At 45.0% G+C, this 18276-nt stretch overlaps 3 protein-coding genes and 1 pseudogene across 3 annotated transcripts in view; all 4 read left to right on the top strand.

Moving 5' to 3' along the window:
* Nucleotides 1-10605, top strand: part of LOC132766322 (zinc finger protein 180-like) — a 55035-nt gene extending 44430 nt beyond the window's left edge. The window contains exon 4 of the mRNA XM_067464982.1: nt 10502-10605. The gene's annotated coding sequence lies outside the window, so the exon portion shown is untranslated. The remainder of the gene's footprint in view (nt 1-10501) is intronic.
* The window catches only part of LOC132766333 (zinc finger protein 850-like), a 72290-nt pseudogene that overhangs the window by 2906 nt on the left and 51108 nt on the right, over nt 1-18276 (top strand).
* Nucleotides 1-18276, top strand: part of LOC132765349 (bromodomain-containing protein 2) — a 463888-nt gene that overhangs the window by 440054 nt on the left and 5558 nt on the right. The gene's annotated exons all lie outside the window — the stretch shown is intronic.
* On the top strand, nt 10608-13951 carry LOC137096218 (zinc finger protein 91-like). The gene has a single exon (XM_067464875.1). The coding sequence runs from the start codon at nt 10698-10700 to the stop codon at nt 12840-12842; it is 2145 nt and encodes a 714-aa protein (XP_067320976.1). The 5' UTR covers nt 10608-10697; the 3' UTR covers nt 12843-13951.

The following is an 18276-nucleotide window of genomic DNA, read 5'->3' as shown; positions in this document are numbered from 1 at the left end:
TGTTTGGCTCCCTCTTCTCATATTGCTTTCCCAGTTTCCATTGTCCTAGAGAATTCTTCAAGATGGCCTTTAGTTGATCCAGCTTGCCATTGGCACTAGGGATTAATCCATCCAGAATTTCCAGTGGTTTCATCACTTCTGTACATTCGGCCAACATTTTCTTATGTTGTCTTCCTTTCTCCATTTTAGGAGGTTTCCACTGAACGTTGGATTTGTCATATTTTGGTAAGTTTTCAAATAAATGTTTTTTTTGCTCCTATGTTTGGCAATGCCTCAGGAGGATGTTTGATAAATCAGTATTTCTTTATCGTGTCAGGGACAACCAGACAGTTGTATTACATTTTTAACAAACAAAACAAACAAACAGACAAAACACAAAGTTTACTGGCTTGGTAGTGTATTAAATGTCCTTTGACCAGTATCTGTCCCCTTGGAGTGCCTCTGGTGTTACTATAAGAAGGTCCTCCCTTGTGCATCATGTGGCAGGGCTCAGGTTGCATTGCAGCAGGTGGCCAGTGGTTTGCTCTTCTCCGCACTCGCATGTCGAGGATTCCACTTGGTGGCCCCATTTCTTGAGGTTGGCTCTGCATCTCGTGGTCCCAGAGCGCAGTCTGTTCAGTGCCTTCCAAGTCGCCCCGTCTTCTGTGTGCCCAGGGGGGAGTCTCTCATTGGGTATCACCCACGGATTGAGGTGCTGGGTTTGAGCCTGCCACTTTTGGATTCTCGCTTGCTGGGGTGTTCCAGCGAGTGTCTCTGTAGATCTTAGAAAACTATTTCTAGATTTCAGTTGTTGACGTGCTGGCTGATACCCAAACAAGGGATGAGCTGGAGATGTCTCTGCCTTGGTCCTTTCACTATTGGCTGCTACTTCCCGGTGGATGTCAAGTGGTGCAATACCGGCTAAGCAGTGTAATTTCTCCAGTGGTGTAGGGTGCAGACACCTCATGATAATGCGGCATGACTCATTAAGAGCCACATCCACGGTTTTAGTGTGGCGGGATGTGTTCCACACTGGGCATGCATACTCAGCAGCAGAGTAGCATAGTGCAAGGGCAGATGTCTTCACTGTGTCTGGTTGTGATCCCCAGGTTGTGCCATTCAGCTTTCTTATGATATTATTTCTAGCACCCACTTTTTGCTTGATGTTCAGGCAGTGCTTCTTGTAGGTCTGAGCAGAGCAGAGTGACTCCCAGGTATTTGGGTGTGCTGCAATGCTCCAGTGGGATTTCTTCCCAGGTAATCCTCAGAGCTCAGGATGCTTGTCTGTTCTTAAGGTGAAAGGCACATGTCTGTGTTTTAGATGGATTAGGGATCAGTTGGTTTTCCCTGTAATAGGCAGTAAGAGCACCTAGAGCTTCAGAGAGCTTCTGTTCAACCATCTCAAAGCTCCCAGATTGAGCGGTGATGGCACAATCATCAGCATAGATGAAACTCTCTGTCCCTTCTGGCAATGGCTGGTCATTTGTGTAAATGTTGAACATGGATGAAGCAAGCACCCTTCCCTGAGGCAGGCCGTTCTTCTGTTTCTGCCATCTGCTTCTCTGGCCCTGGAACTCAACAAAAAAGCTCCTGTTTTGTAGCAGGTTTCCTCTGAGGCGGGTGAGGTGGTCGTCCTTTGTGATATTATACATTTTTCTCAGGAGGAGGCAGAGGTGGTTCACAGTCTCATAAGCCGCTGACAGGTCTATGAAGACAGCTCCAGTGATCTGCTGCCTTTCAAAGCCATCTTCTATGTGGTGAGTCAGGTTCAGCACTTGCGATGTGCAGCTTTTGCCTTTCCTTGTGACGATGTGTAAGTTTTATTCCTTTGGTTATGTGTAGTTTGGACAATGGTTTAGGGATGGTAAGTATGGGAGATTATGTTTTGTTGGAGAGAGTGGCTTGATGTTAGCTAAGTTGCCATAGCAACAGGGGCGGAGCCAACCGGCTCTTCAGAGGCAGCTGTGTTTTAAAAATCCAGTCAGTGGCCGGAGAGCTGCTGAGAGGACACTGAATCTTTTGGTGGAGATTCAGGGAATGTGTCTGTAGCCAGTGTGCTATAGGGAAAAACTGAATCTCTTGGAGATTCAGGGAATTAATTGGTGACCAAAGTGGTTGCAGAGAAGGACCCGGTACAGGGGGTTGTTGATTCTGAATTAAGAATCAAGGTTTGGCTGGGTTTAAGCCTGTTGTGCCAGCTGTGAAACCTTATGAAGTGTTTGCCTGAGTTTACTCATGAAACCTTTCCAATGTATCCATCAAGATTTGTACCTCTTTTGAAGAACAGTTATACATTGTTATACTCCTGTTAAAATAAACTTGTTACTTTTTCCTCAAGCCTTGCCTGATACAGTTCCTTATAAGCTGAACAGCCTGGAATAGTAAAGTCAGGCCAGGAAAGTAAACACTACGCTATCACTGAAACAAAGCCTTCTGTAATTAACAGTTCCTTTGTAAAGTAGCTCCTAGGCTGATATTGATCGTTGCCCAGCTTCCCTCATAGATTAGGTGGCAGTGGGTGTTTTACCACGCGCGCCTTCACATTTGGTGGCATTCGGTGGCATTAATACAATCTTCTTTACAATTGGTGGCAGCAGTTTAATAACGGACCTCCTCACATTTGGTGGCAAGCGACGGGATTCGTTTAATATCTAATTTAGTGCCTAAGATCACCTAAAAGAAAAATCCTGAGGTAAAAGTTGGAGCCAAAGATGGCGGCTAAAAAGCAAGGCAAAGTAACAAAGGAGGTTGAGGCTTATCAAGAAGAGGGAAGCTCAGACACAGACCAAACTCCTATGTCTGAGTTACAGTATAAATATCAGATAGAGTTAAGGAAACTGGAAATTGAGGCACAGGACAGGGCAAGACAGGCAGAGATGGAAGCCCAAAAGAGACAGGCAGAAATGGAGTTTGAGGAGAGGGAAAAAATCAGACAAGCGGAAGAGAGAGGCAGGCTGAGTTACGGAAAATGGAATTAGAAATTGAAAAACAACGTTTAACTCTCCCTCAGACACAAGTGAATATACAGGAGAGACCAGAGGAGATCCCTATGGATCATATTTTGAGAAAATTCCCAAGATACAATAAAGAAGACAATATCGAAAAGTTCTTAATTTCCTTCGAACGATGTTGTAGAGACTTCAATGTAGCTGAGGAAAAATGGATGGCATATTTAAGGCCACAGATTTGTGGTAAACTTCTGGAGATTTACAGCGACATGGCAGAGACAGAACATAAAGATTACTCTAAGTTTAAACGAGAAGTTCAACAGAAATTGCAGCTGACACCTGAATTTTATAGGATGAAGTTCAGGATGATCAAAAAAGAAAAATATGAGAGTTATTCTCAATTAGCTTCCAATCAAGCACAATACTTTGAGAGCTGGATCAAAGGTGCTGAGGTAAATGACTTCCAGCAGCTCAAAAACTTAATTCAAAAGGAGCAGTTTTATCAACAGGTCCCCCTTGATTATAAATGGATTATACAGGATAGAAACCCCGAAACTTCAGCACAAGCAGCTATCATGGTGGACCAGTTGATTACTTTAAAGGAAGGATTTAAAGCAGAAGAAGGAGTCAAAAAGGAAACAAGACAATCCCAACCGCCATTTAAAAAATCCCCTCACAGTCAGCCAGGGAGAGGCTTTTCAGTAGAAAACACCGCCTGGAGGATGGCAGGTGCCATGCAGCCTAACAGTGCTGAGGGAAATAAGGGCTGTTTCCATTGCGGAAAATTAGGACATTTTAAGTCCCAATGTAATCTCCTGAGAAAAGAGAAGTCCACCTTCTTCATTAGAGAAAAAAATACCCCTGGAAAAGAAATGGAACCCAGTGCTAAGAAGGATTGCACTGAGGTGGTTCAAAAGGGGGAACAGATTGAAAAACAGTGTTTGTTTGTGGTACTAAACACAGTCCCAAATGACTATTTGGAACCCATCGAAATAGATGGAAACCTGTTACATGGATGGAGAGATACGGGTTCCGAAGTCTGTGTAATTCATTCAAAGATGGTACCTGAGAAGTATCAAAATCCTACTTCTCAGATTAATTTAAAAGGTTTAGGACCAGCGATTACTTCAAACGTGGTCTCTTTACCTATAAAATATGGCAATTGGACAGGCATGTGGGATTTTGCCATGAGTTCAGAGATCCCTTACTCATGCTTGATTGGAAATGACCTGGTCAGAAGAATTAAAAAAATATCAGAGTCACCTAAAGAGGGAAAAGACCTGACTGTGGAACAGACTGGAGTACAAAACACTTCATGTTTACCCATCTGTCAACCTATGGGACAGAAACCCGAAGCAAGCTCTATTGTAACTGAGTTGGTTCAAGGGACGAAAGGTGAAAATGAAATTTCTAAAGAACAAAAGGCTGATGACACACTTCAGACCTTGTTTGATACAACTCAAACTGAAAAGACAGAGTTAACCCCAGAGAAACCAAACCGATTTGTAATCAAAAATGAAGTTCTATACAAGGAAGTTTTAGACCACAAGTCTCCAGCTGTTTCTTACACCCAAATCGTGGTACCTTAGAAGTATCGTGGGCACCTCATGCAGATGGCACATGCCAGCCCACAAGGAGGTCACATGGGAATTAGGCGCACTACCCAGTGCATTGCAAAAAACTTCTTTTGGCCCGGCATGTAGCAACAAATTAAGGACTTTTGTCAATCTTGTGACACTTGCCAGAGGATCAGTTCCGGCCAAGACAAAACAAAAGCTCAATTGATCCCCATGCCAATTATCGGCGAACCTTTCTTTAGAGTTGGTATTGACATTGTGGGCCCTCTACCAAAGCCAAGTCGGAGAGGCAGCAGATATGTCTTAACGATGATGGACTATGCCACTCGTTACCCGGAAGCTGTGGCATTGTCTAATATAGAAACTACCACAGTGGCAAATGCTCTACTGTCCATATGGGGAAGGACAGGGTATCCGAAGGAATTAATATCTGATTTGGGGACTCAATTTACCTCAAGACTAATGGAGAAGTTACTGGAGATATGTGGTATTAAACATTTAACATCCACTGCGTACCATCCAGAAACCAATGGGCTTGTAGAAAATTTTAACAAGACCTTGGTGAGAATGATTAAGGCATACAGTCAACAACATCCAAATGACTGGGATGTAAAATTACAGCAACTTCTTTTTGCCTATAGAGAGATCCCCCAAGAAAGCACTGGATACAGTCCGTTTGAGCTACTATATGGCAGGCGTGTACGAGGCCCACTTGATCTGGTGAGAGAGTTTTGGGAGGCGTATCCGGAGCAGGAGCCTGTTCCAATAACCAGATACCTCCAGGATCTTCAGTCCACATTGGAGACGGCTAGGAACATCGCCAAAGACAATATTGCAGAAGCCCAGCAGAAACAGAAGTCAAGATATGATCTGTCATCACGATGCAGAAATTTCAACATAGGAGATGAAGTCCTCTATCTCACTCCGGCAAAGTCCAATAAACTTCAATTAGACTGGACCGGTCCATGGAAGGTGATCAAGAAACACAGTAGTGTCAACTACTTGATCTTTGATGAACAGACTGATAGTGAAAGACTGGTGCATGTTAATATGTTGAAACCCTATGTAAATAAGATTGCTAATGTATATATGGTTATAACTGGTGAAGAGACAGGGACATTTTCTTTCTGGGAAGGAAATAGGAAAGCTTATGGTAATATTGACCAGGTAAAAATTGATGAAGAATTATCCCAGGAACAATGAACCCAGATTAAAAAGTTACTTAAGAAGTATAATCAATTGTTCTCAGATCTTCCAGGAAGGGTAACAGGAGTTCACCATCAAATCCTTACCGGTGACTCCCCCCCCCCCCCCCCCCCATAGCTTCATCTCCATATAGAGTCACGGGGAAGCTAACCAAATGTATTGAAAGAGAGATAAAAGAAATGCTAGAAATGGGTGTTATCGTTCCATCTAATAGCCCATGGGTATCACCTATTGTACTAGTCCAAAAACCAGACAACACCATACGGTTCTGTGTGGATTATAGGCTCCTAAACAAGATCACACAACCTGATAACTATCCAATGCCCCGGTTAGATGACTTATTGGAGAGGATAGGGAGAGCCAATTATATTAGTAGCCTAGACTTAACAAAAGGATTTTGGCAAGTACCTATGGCTCCCCAAGACCAAGAGAAGACTGCCTTTAGAACTCATGAAGGGTTATATGAGTTCACCACTTTACCTTTTGTTTAAGGAATAGTCCAGCCACATTCCAACGGTTAGTGGATAGTGTACTTAGGGGAATGGGAGACTTTTGCGTTGCATATATGGACGATATTGGAATCTTTAGTACCACATGGGAAGACCATTTAAAACACGTTGAGCAAGTATTGCATCGGTTACAGGAGGCAGGTTTAACAATCAAGGCCCCTAAGTGCCACATGGGTAACCGCACCACCAAATACTTAGGACATATTGTGGGTTGTGTTATCATTGGGCCAGAACTTGCCAAGGTTGAAGCCATACATCAGTGGCCAATACCCAAGACAAAGAAACAAGTAAGATCATTTCTTGGGTTGGCAGGATATTATCGGAAATTTATCCCATCCTTTAGTACTTTAGCGGTGCCTTTGACAAATCTTACACGAAAGAGTTGCCCTAATCTAGTACTTTGGACTGCAGAATGTCAAAGGTCAATGGACCAGATAAAACAGGCCATAACCTCACGATCTGTATTAAGAGCCCCAGACTTTGATAAACCCTTTACTTTAACATGTGATGCATCTGAAACTGGGTTGGGGGCGGTATTAAGCCAATTAGATCAAAAAGGAGAGAGTCATCCTATTCTATTTTTAAGTAAAAAGCTATTGCCCAGATAATGTAGTTTGTCTACTATTGAGAAGGAATGTCTAGCTATAATATGGTCCATACAAAAATTGCGGCCCTATTTATGGGGAAGAAGGTTTACCCTTCAAACGGATCATGCCCCATTAAAATGGCTGGATAACACCAAAAGCACCAACAACAAACTTTTACGGTGGAGTTTATCATTGCAAGATTATACCTTTGATATAGAGCATGTAAAAGGTAGAACCAATGTTGTTGCGGACTCACTTTCCAGGATGCCTTAACTAGTGTTATTAGATAACTGATCAAAATATGGTTTGTATATAGTTATATGATGTTGATATTATACAAATTATTTTTGACCATTCTAGTTGGTAGAAAAGTCAAAAATAATCCCTATGGGTTGGGAGGTGTGACGATGTGTAAGTTTTATTCCTTTGGTTATGTGTAGTTTGGACAATGGTTTAGGGATGGTAAGTATGGGAGATTATGTTTTGTTGGAGAGAGTGGCTTGATGTTAGCTAAGTTGCCATAGCAACAGGGGCGGAGCCAACCGCCTCTTCAGAGGCAGCTGTGTTTTAAAAATCCAGTCAGTGGCCGGAGAGCTGCTGAGAGCACACTGAATCTTTTGGTGGAGATTCAGGGAATGTGTCTGTAGCCAGTGTGCTATAGGGAAAAACTGAATCTCTTGGAGATTCAGGGAATTAATTGGTGACCAAAGTGGCTGCAGAGAAGGACCCGGTACAGGGGGTTGTTGATTCTGAATTAAGAATCAAGGTTTGGCTGGGTTTAAGCCTGTTGTGCCAGCTGTGAAACCTTATGAAGTGTTTGCCTGAGTTTACTCATGAAACCTTTCCAATGTATCCATCAAGATCTGTACCTCTTTTGAAGAACAGTTATACATTGTTATACTCCTGTTAAAATAAACTTGTTACTTTTTCCTCAAGCCTTGCCTGATACAGTTCCTTATAAGCTGAACAGCCTGGAATAGTAAAGTCAGGCCAGGAAAGTAAACACTACGCTATCACTGAAACAAAGCCTTCTGTAATTAACAGTTCCTTTGTAAAGTAGTTCCTAGGCTGATATTGATCGTTGCCCAGCTTCCCTCATAGATTAGGTGGCAGTGGGTGTTTTACCACGCGCGCCTTCACATTTGGTGGCATTCGGTGGCATTAATACAGTCTTCTTTACAATTGGTGGCAGCAGTTTAATAACAGACCTCCTCACATCCTGAAGCCAGCTTGCTGTGGAATCAGACAGGGGTCTATTTTTTTTCCATAATTCTATGCAAAATAAGTCTCTCCAGAACTTTGTAGAGGTGGCACAACAGGGAGATTGGTTTGTAGCTTTTTGGGTCATTACGGTCTTTGCCTGGCTTCAAGATGGCGATGAGTCTTGCTTTCCTCCAGATTTTGGGGATCTGACAGGATGCAGTGCAGTTGTTCATCAGCTCCAGCAGCCAGCGCCTTGCTTTGGGACCAAAGTTCTTGATTTGTTCCATCCGTAGATCATCCAGGCCAGCTGCTTTGCCATTTCTACATTTATTGAGAGCCATGTCCAATTCAGTAGATGCAAAGGGTTCATGAAGGCTGTTGTTCTCAATCTCTGGTTGTCTGGCTATTGGTTTCTTTCCTACTTTGGTGGCAAGGTTGGGTTTCCCATTCTTCAAGAGTTGGTGTGCTATCTGATCTGCCTTTATGTTGGCGTGGGTATTAGATAAATCAGTGAGCGGTGCTGATTTCTCTTCGATTCAAGGCCACACTGAAATACCTTCCTCCTTTCCTTCCTCTTTTCTCTCTGATCCAGAAAATGACAAATCACTAGCCGTCCCCTGCCAGGCGTTGCTGTGGCCCAGTCTGGAGATCTGGAAAATAAATTAGAAAGTATTGGTTTCAAATATATGCAATTTCTTTCTGCTTGTGGATAAACAGTATTTCCTGCTGTTTCTTTGTCAGTGTTGATGTGGAGAGTGTCTGGTTTGCCCACTCTGGAACATGGAACATGGAATTCTCCTTCTTTAGGGGTCCCTTTCCAATCTATGATACTATATCTCCCTGTGCGTGAATCATATAGATCTATCTATATCTATGGCTGGATGGCTCTTTGTCAGGAAGGCTTTTCTTGCCTTTGTGAAGGGAGTTTTATTGCCTTTGTGAAGGGAGTTGGACTAGATGGCCTTAAGTATGGGGGTTCTGTGTGGGAAGTTTGCCCCAATGCTGTTGTTCATAGGGTTCAGAATGCTCTTTCATTCTAGGTGAACTATAAATCCCAGTAACTACAACTCCCAAATGTGAAGGTCTACTTCCCCCAAACTCCATCTGTCTTCATATTTGGGAATATGGAGTATTTGTGCCAAGTTTGGTCCAGATCCATCCTTGTTTGAGTCCACAGTGCTCTCTGGATGTAGGTGAACTACAACTCCCATACTCAAGGTCAATGCCCACCAAACACTTCTAGTGTTTTCTGTTTGTCATGGAAGTCCTGTATGCCACGTTTGGTTCAATTCCATCATTGGTGGAGTTCAGAATGGTGAAGTTTGGGGAAAATAGACGTTTACATTTGGGAGTTACAGTTGCTTGGCCCTGCCATCAAAGAGCATTCTGAACACCAACAATTAAACTGAACCAAACTCGGTATGAAGAACTCCCATGACCAACAGAAATTACTGGAGAGCTTTGGGGAAAATAGACCCTGACATTTGAGAGGTGGAAGTGGCTTGGATTTATAGTTTGCCTGCCCTCAAAGAGCATTCTGAGCACCACCAACAATGGAACTGAACCAGACTTGGCACGCAGAACTCCCATGACCAACGGAAAATACTGGAAGGGTTTGGGAGAAAGTAACAGTGATTGGAGGTTCCCAAATGGAGAGGAGGAGGAAGAAAAGCCCAGAGGAGAATGAGGAGGAAGGCAGGAGTTCAAATTTGGTCGTATTGCGTATTTTTGCCATGTGTGGTCCAGATCCATTGTTTGGGTTCACGGTGCTCTCCAGATGTAGGTGAACTACATCTCCCCCAAATCACTGTCCATTCATCCCAACCCCCTCCAGTATTTTCTGTCAGTCACGGGGGTTCTCTGTGCCACGTTTGGTCCACGTCTGCAATTTGTGGGGTTCTCAGCAGTCTGTGGCAGTCAGAGCTGAATTGGGTGAAGGAACTGCAAATCCCTTCATCCGTTGTCCGTACTCCCTAAACACGTTGTTGTTGTGATTAATCACTATGCTTTAATTATGTTCAGTTTGTAACAATACAAATCCATCCTGCATATCAGATATTTACGTTACAATTCGTAACAGTAGCAGTTATGAAGTAGCAACGAAAATGTGGTTGGGGGTCTCCACAACACGAGGAAGTGTATTTAGGGGTCACGGCATGAGAAAGGAGGAGAACCACTGATTTGGATGAAGGGATATCATTTTTGAGGAGGTCCAGTTCAGCAGCTAGAGAATGGATTGCGCTTTTGACCACAGAAGGAACAATATATTTGGGGGGCTTGATTGTCCAAGAATTGTAGGCAACTCACAGCAGGCCAAGGCTCTTCTCAATAGGACCGCTCTTTCTCCCTTCTGCATTGGCTACAGCACTAAGCTATTGTTCTTATTGTTCAATGAGATATTCTGTGCTCTACTCCTGATAAGATTTTCCTCTCATTTCTCTGGCAGGTAACCTCTGAATGAAGCTTGTGAAGAACACTTCCCTTTGGCTTAGGTCAGGAATGAAATTACACAGCACTCACAAGAAATAAGTTGGAGAAGTTATATTTCAAGCTCCATAGTTGTGTATTCAAGGAGGAAAGGGAGGATTGTGCTCTAAACAGTAGAGCAATACAAAGACTGAGAAGAGGAAATCAGGAGAACATACCTGTGACCTTCTGGCATAATATTGGAATCATAAATGTAAAAGAATGGAAAATCTCTATTCCTTGTCAAAATCACACACAGGGGAGAAGCGACATAACTGTATGGAATGTGGGAAATGTTTCACTGCGAGAAGTTCTCTTACTACACATCAACGAACTCACACAGGAGAGAAGCCATATAAATGCATGGAATGTGGAAAGAGCTTCAGTCGGAGTGGAGATCTGCGTATTCATCAAAGGACGCACACAGGGGAGAAGCCACATACATGCATGGAATGTGGAAAGAGCTTCAGTGAAAGTGGACATCTGCATACCCATCAAAGGACCCACACAGGGGAGAAGCCACATAAATGCATGGAATGTGGAAAGAGCTTCAGTCAGAGTGGGACTCTGCGTACCCATCAAAGGATCCACACAGGGGAGAAGCCACATAAATGCATGGAATGTGGAAAGAGCTTCAGTCAGAGTGGAAATCTGCGTTACCATCAAAGGGACCACACAGGGGAGAAGCCACATAAATGCATGGAATGTGGAAAGAGCTTCAGTCAGAGTGGAGATCTGCGTACCCATCAAAGGATCCACACAGGGGAGAAGCCACATAAATGCATGGAATGTGGAAAGAGCTTCAGTCAGAGTGGAAGTCTGCGTTACCATCAAAGAACCCACACAGGGGAGAAACCACATAAATGCATTGAATGTGGAAAGAGCTTCAGTCAGAGTAGAGATCTGCGTACCCATCAAAGGATCCACACAGGGGAGAAGCCATATAAATGCATGGAATGTGGAAAGTGCTTCAGTCAGAGTGGAAGTCTGCGTTACCATCAAAGGGACCACACAGGGGAGAAGCCACATAAATGCATGGAATGTGGAAAGAGCTTCAGTCAGAGTGGAAGTCTGCGTATCCATCAAAGGATCCACACAGGGGAGAAGCCACATAAATGCATGGAATGTGGAAAGAGCTTCAGTCAGAGTGGAAATCTGCGTTACCATCAAAGGGACCACACAGGGGAGAAGCCACATAAATGCATGGAATGTGGAAAGAGCTTCAGTCAGAGTGGAGATCTGCGTACCCATCAAAGGATCCACACAGGGGAGAAGCCACATAAATGCATGGAATGTGGAAAGAGCTTCAGTCATAGTGGAAGTCTGCGTTACCATCAAAGAACCCACACAGGGGAGAAACCACATAAATGCATTGAATGTGGAAAGAACTTCATTCATAGTGGAGATCTGCGTACCCATCAAAGGATCCACACAGGGGAGAAGCCACATAAATGCATGGAATGTGGAAAGGGCTTCAGTCAGAGTGGAGATCTGCGTACCCATCAAAGGATCCACACAGGGGAGAAGCCACATAAATGCATGGAATGTGGAAAGAGCTTCAGTCAGAGTGGAAGTCTGCGTTACCATCAAAGAACCCACACAGGGGAGAAGCCACATAAATGCATGGAATGTGGAAAGAGCTTCAGTCAGAGTGGAGATCTGTGTTACCATCAAAGGGACCACACAGGGGAGAAACCACATAAATGCATGGAATGTGGAAAGAGCTTCAGTCAGAGTGGAAGTCTGCGTATCCATCAAAGGGTCCACACTGGGGAGAAGCCACATACATGCATGGAATGTGGAAAGAGCTTCAGTGAAAGTGGACATCTGCGTATCCATCAAAGAACCCACACAGGGGAGAAGCCACATAAATGCATGGAATGTGGAAAGAGCTTCAGTCACAGTGCGGGTCTGCATACTCATCAAAGGATCCACACAGGGGAGAAACCACATAAATGCATGGAATGTGGAAAGAGCTTCAGTCAGAGTGGAGATCTGCGTACCCATCAAAGGATCCACACAGGGGAGAAGCCACATAAATGCATGGAATGTGGAAAGAGCTTCAGTCAGAGTGGACATCTGCGTACCCATCAAAGGATCCACACAGGGGAGAAGCCACATAAATGCATAGAATGTGGAAAGTGCTTTAGTGTAAGTGGACATCTGCGTATCCATCAAAGGAGCCACACAGGGGAGAAGCCACATAAATGCATGGAATGTGGAAAGAGCTTCAGTCAGAGTGGAGATCTGCGTACCCATCAAAGGATCCACACAGGGGAGAAGCCACATAAATGCATGGAATGTGGAAAGAGCTTCAGTCATAGTGGAAGTCTGTGTTACCATCAAAGAACCCACACAGGGGAGTAGCTACATGTCCTATATACTTGAGGATAAGCTGGCCGAATATAAGACGAGGCACATAATTTAGCACAAAAGCTGGGAAAACTGGAGTCCTGGCCATGGATATACAAATAAGACATCCCCTGAAAATTAGCCGTAGCGTGTCTTCTTGAAAAAGAAATAAAAGACAATGTCTTATATTTGGGAAAACACGGAGGGAGCAACTTTGTTTACTAGGACGCAATGGAGCCATGGCTTCAGACCACAGGACGGGAGATTCCACCTGAATATGAGGAAGAACTCCCTGACTGTGAGAGCTGTTCAGCAGTGGAACTCTCTGCCGCAGAGTGTGGTGGAGGCTCCTTCTTTGGAGGCTTTGGAGCAGAGGCTGGATGGCCCTTTGTAGGGTGTGGTTTGAATGCAATTTTCCAGCTTCTTGGCAGAATGGGGTTGGACTGGATGATGGCCCAGGAGGTCTCTTCCAAGTCTATGATTCTATGAAACGAGATTGGGACCCACTAATAATTCACGAGTTATAACAACGAGGGGACATTTGTTTATTGTGGGTTTTAGGAATGAGTTTACTATATTTAGAAACTAGGGCTGGGTAACCACGGAAAAAATTGTTTCTAAACTTGATTCGTTTCCAGGGAGCGCTAGCGTTTCCAAATTCTAAATACTTCCGAAATTTTGAGATTTCAAAATTTTGATATTTACAAAATTTCGTTAATTTCGAATCGATTCGTTAATTGCGGACGCAATTGCGCAATATGCTAAAAAAACCTCGAAATGGGACAGGGGGAACTTCTGAAGCTTCCCTCTCCCTCTGTTGTTGACTGTTGGTGTGATAAAACAAACAACAGACATGCGAAAATAATTACAAAATAATTTCGAAATAATAACAAAATAATTACGAAATAATTACGAAATAAATTGAAAAAATAGTTTCGAATCTAATTTACCCCTCACACTATTCCTGCATGGCTCAATATCGGATCGTAAGCTAATTTAAATATGAATTAATAACGAATTACAAAATTAACGAACAAAACCGCCTAGCCCTATTAAAAACGGAAGAGTGAATATAGAGCAGCATTTAAAGTGAGTGAATACAGATTAAAATCGGCATGCGACAAGAGTTGTGTTGATCCGTTGTTCTCTTAGTTTTGTTCTTATTATTTCGGTGTGTGTTGTTCAGTCTTTCATGTTTGTTAAGGATTCCTTTCCAAAAATCCCAAAATTGTAATTTGTATAAACATGCTTTTTTTCTTTGCCTTTGAATAAAAATTATTTTGAAAAAACAGTGTGTGATGTGGCAGCCACAAATGCCAGTGTGGTTCTAGGCTGTGCCGAGAGGAGACGTGGTGTCTACGTCCAAGGAAGTCACGGCCTCCGTTCTCCTGCTTTGCTCAGACCTCGCCTGCAATCGCTCTGTCTCCCGTTCTGGGCAGCACAACTCAAGGCGGATATGGACAAGCCAGAATATCTCCAGAGACGGGCTGTAGGGAATGTCTGAAAAGAGCTGGGTGTGTTTAGCTTAGAGCAGTGGGTCTCACCCTGTGGGTCTCTCCCCAGGTGTTGTGGCCTACAACTCCCAGAAATCCCAGCCAGTTGACCATTTGTGAGGATTTCTGGGAGGTGAAGGCCAAAACGCATCTGGGGAGAGACCCACAGGTTGAGGAAAGAAGGAAGGGCTTCTTCCTCGGCAGGGAGGGGGAGGGGTCCGCCATGGAATGGTTTTTGGGGTTCATGGGACCCCCGGACTGTGGTGTAGAAAAAGATGGCTAGGAATGCACGACACTTACCTCCAGTGTGTAATGAGACAGTTCTTAATAGACACGTGTTCACAGCACAACAATCTCAAGGGTTAAGACAACAGAGAAGATGGCGTGACGGGGACGGAATCTGGAGAGAAGGATGGGAGCGGCTTGTATGTGCCCGTCCTTCTCTGCCATGCGGCTTGCTATCTGCCATTGGTTAGAGGCCGTAACGAAATAGCTAATTATAATGTACGTTTTTAAAATGTTGATTAATGTTACGATGTAAGTGCAGGCCAGCTGATGTGTCGCCTGAGCTGAGGCGTTGCCATAGCGACAGAACCGGCTGTGAGAATGTATCCAAGTTAGAGAAGCCAAAGGGGCGGAGCTAACTGCCACTCGGCCGGGGCAGGCGTTTGGAAAGAGAGCGTTCCTTTTAGTCAGCGGACAAGAGTGGAAGTTGGGTTCTGGTGTGTGGAGACCCTGAACCCGGGGGTTTAAGTCCTCAGCCTGTGTGTTTACAGAGTCAATTGGGCTTCTTTAAATTAGGAATTAGCTCGTGAGCTCAGAGGAAAGCGGAAGGGAGAAAAAGGCAAGTGAGTGAATCCTTAAATTAATATTTTCTTGATCAGTTCTTTATAATCAAGACTCATGTCCATTTATTGAGAAGAAGATTTACCTCAGAAGAAGGCGGCTGAAGATATTGGAAGAAAGGATTCTGGTTGGGGTCATCATGAGTTCCTCCTTTTTTTAAAAAAGTGCCTCCAGTTAAAACATTTTCGACGTCATATCTCAGCTCCACACACCACCACGACTTCAGTCTCCTCGTTGCCCTGGTTATTTATTTGTTTCTTTCAAACCCTTTTACCCCGCCCTTCTCAACCCCTCCGGGGGGGGGGGGGGGACGACTCAGGGCGGCTTCCAATTGGCAACAATTCGATGCCGCATAACAAAATACAAAACGGCAATTATAACAGTTAAAAGCATAAACATTAAGACATAAAGATGAAAAGAGTATACTCACAGTCCATTGAGCTATTGCCAGTCTGGTGGCCATTTATCTAGCTGTATACTATCATCATCATCATCATCATCATCATGTTTAATTACTTATTAATCGCCCTCCATCCGAGATGCTCCAGGCGATTTACATTGCAGAAATTCTACAGGATAAAACACATACCTACAAATATTAAAATTAACATGGGTCAAATGCTCTAGTCAAAAGCCAGGTCTTAAGTGCTAGGAGGATGAAATGCCCTGAGTCAGGCACGGCTCATCTCAAAGAGGGCGGCCATAAGGAATCCCGTCATAAGGCAGGAGGGGCAGGAACAGGGAAGGCCCACCTGCGCCTGGTGCTTTCCAAGGGCACTTCCCTCGGACCCGGTGGATAGAGCAAATCGCGTTGGGATGGTCGTGGCGACCTTCGATGATGGGAGAAGGAGAGACGGAGGTCTCTAAGATACAATCGACATCCCTGACCATATAAAGTTTTCAAGGTCAGGACCAGCATCTTATACAAACCACGATGCTCAATTGGGGGCCAGTGTAGATGCCGCAGCACTGGTGTTCTATGGCATTTCATGGGCGTTTTTGTGAGTAACCTGGCTGCAGCATTCTGGACAATACGGAGCTTTCGGGTCGTCGAAATAGGAAGGCCAACATACAAAGCGTTACAATAGTGTAGCCTAGCATGGATGACGGTGACCGTGGCATGGATGACGGTTGCCAGAGCCTCATCCGACAGGTAAGGTGCCAGTTGCCTGGCTTGTCGTAGATGGAAAAAGGCCTGTTTGCTGGCAGCAGTGACCTGAGCCTCCATCGTCAGCTGCAAAATCCAAAACGACACCTAGGCTCTTAACGATGGAGCGCCATCCAAGGTAGGTAACGGATGGGTCGGACCTCTTGGGCGGCCATGCCACAGGATTCTTCAGGCATGTTTAGCCTGAAGAAGAGAAGGCTGAGATATGATAGGTAAAGGTAGTCCCCTGACATTAAGTCCAGTCATGTCTGACTCTGGGGTGTGGTGCTCATCTCCATTTCTAAGCCGAAGAGCTGGCGTTGTCCGTAGACACCTCCAAGGTCATGTGGCCAGCATGACTGCATTGAGCGCTGTTACCTTCCCACTTGAGCGGTACCTATTGATCTACTCACATTTGCATGTTTTCGAGCTGCTAGGTTGGCAGAAACTAGGGCTGACAGCGGAAGCTCACGCCGCTCCCCGGAGTCGAACCTGCGACCTTTCGATCAACAAGCTCAGCAGCTCAATGCTTTAACCCACTATGCCACAGTGAGAGGAAGCCACAGGCAGGAGGGAGCAAGCTTGTTTTCTGCTTCCCTGGAGACTAGGACGCAATGGAACAATGGCTTCAAACTACAAGAGAGGAGATTCCATCTGAACATTAGGAAGAACTTCCTGACTGTGAGAGCCGTTCAGCAGTGGAACTCTCTGCCCCAGAGTGTGGTGCAGGCTCTTTCTTTGGAAGCTTTTAAACAAAGGCAGGATGGCCATCTTTTGGGGGTGATTTGAATGCAATATTCCTGCTTCTTGGCAGAATGGGGTTGGACTGGATGGCCCATGAGGTCTCTTCCATCTCTTTGATTCTGTCTCACCTTCAGTCTGCTAGCACGTAGCCAGTTCGACAGAGCCTCCAGGCATAAGGTGAAATTGTCAGGGATTGACGTTACTCCAGGCTCCAAGTGCAACAGGAGTTGGGTGTCGTCCGCATATTGATAGCAGTCCAGGTAATGTGTTCCAAAGTTGGGGAGCCACAGAGGAGAAGGCTCTCTCCCTTGTGCCCACAAGACGAGCTTGTGAGATTGGTAGGGGTGAAAGGAGGGCCTCTCTTGAAGATCGAAGGGCCCGGGTTGGTACATAGAGAGAGATACGGTCACAAAGGTAGGCGGGTCCCAAACCGTTTAGGGCTTTGTAGGTGATAACCTGTACCTTGAGTTGGGACCGGAAAATAACCGGCAGCCAGTGGAGCTCCTTAAACATGGGAGTCGACCGCTCCCTATAACTAGCCCCAGTTTTGGACAAGTTGTAGTCTCTGTGCCGTCTTCAAGGGTCGCCCCACGTAGAGTGCATAGCAGTAATCCAGTCTAGAGGAGTGGACCACCATGGTCAAGCCAGACTTCACGAGGTATGGTCGCAGCTGGCGCACAAGTTTTAACTGCGTGAAGGCCCTCCCGGCCACCGCCGACAGTCTGTCCCATTGCGTAGCTGGAGGAGGCCGTGAGAGGATTGCATTCACGTGCCTGCCTAGTAACGGTGTGGTGTGTGTGTTGACTCTGCTTCTGCTTGTCTTCCACCCTCGCTAAGTTGTGCAGGCCTCACCTAAACAAGAGAAAGACTGTCCTGATGGGAAGAAGAGCTGTTCAGTGGTGGAGTCTGCTCCTCCCGGGAGTCCATGAGAGTCTGTTGGGGGTTCATGGGTTGTTTATTCCTACACGGTCTGATGATGATTCGCCCATCAGCACATAAGCAATGCGAGGAGGAGGTGTGTGTTCTTTAGCCGATAAACCACTGATCCGTTGGGTCATGGAGTCCAGCCCCATTCTGCTTCAAGCAGCACCACCAGACACAGCATCCTCCATGGGTTGCCCTCCAACCTCTTTTTGAGGCCACCCAGAGAGAGGACACCCCCCCCCCCCAATCTCTCTAGGCTCTTGCCTAGATGCAACTGTTTTTTTTTGGGCTGCAA

Source organism: Anolis sagrei, chromosome 2, assembly GCF_037176765.1.
Source record: "Anolis sagrei isolate rAnoSag1 chromosome 2, rAnoSag1.mat, whole genome shotgun sequence".
Lineage (NCBI taxonomy): Eukaryota > Metazoa > Chordata > Lepidosauria > Squamata > Dactyloidae > Anolis > Anolis sagrei.
Note: the sequence above shows the minus strand (reverse complement) of the source record. Positions and strands in the feature narration are given on the sequence as shown.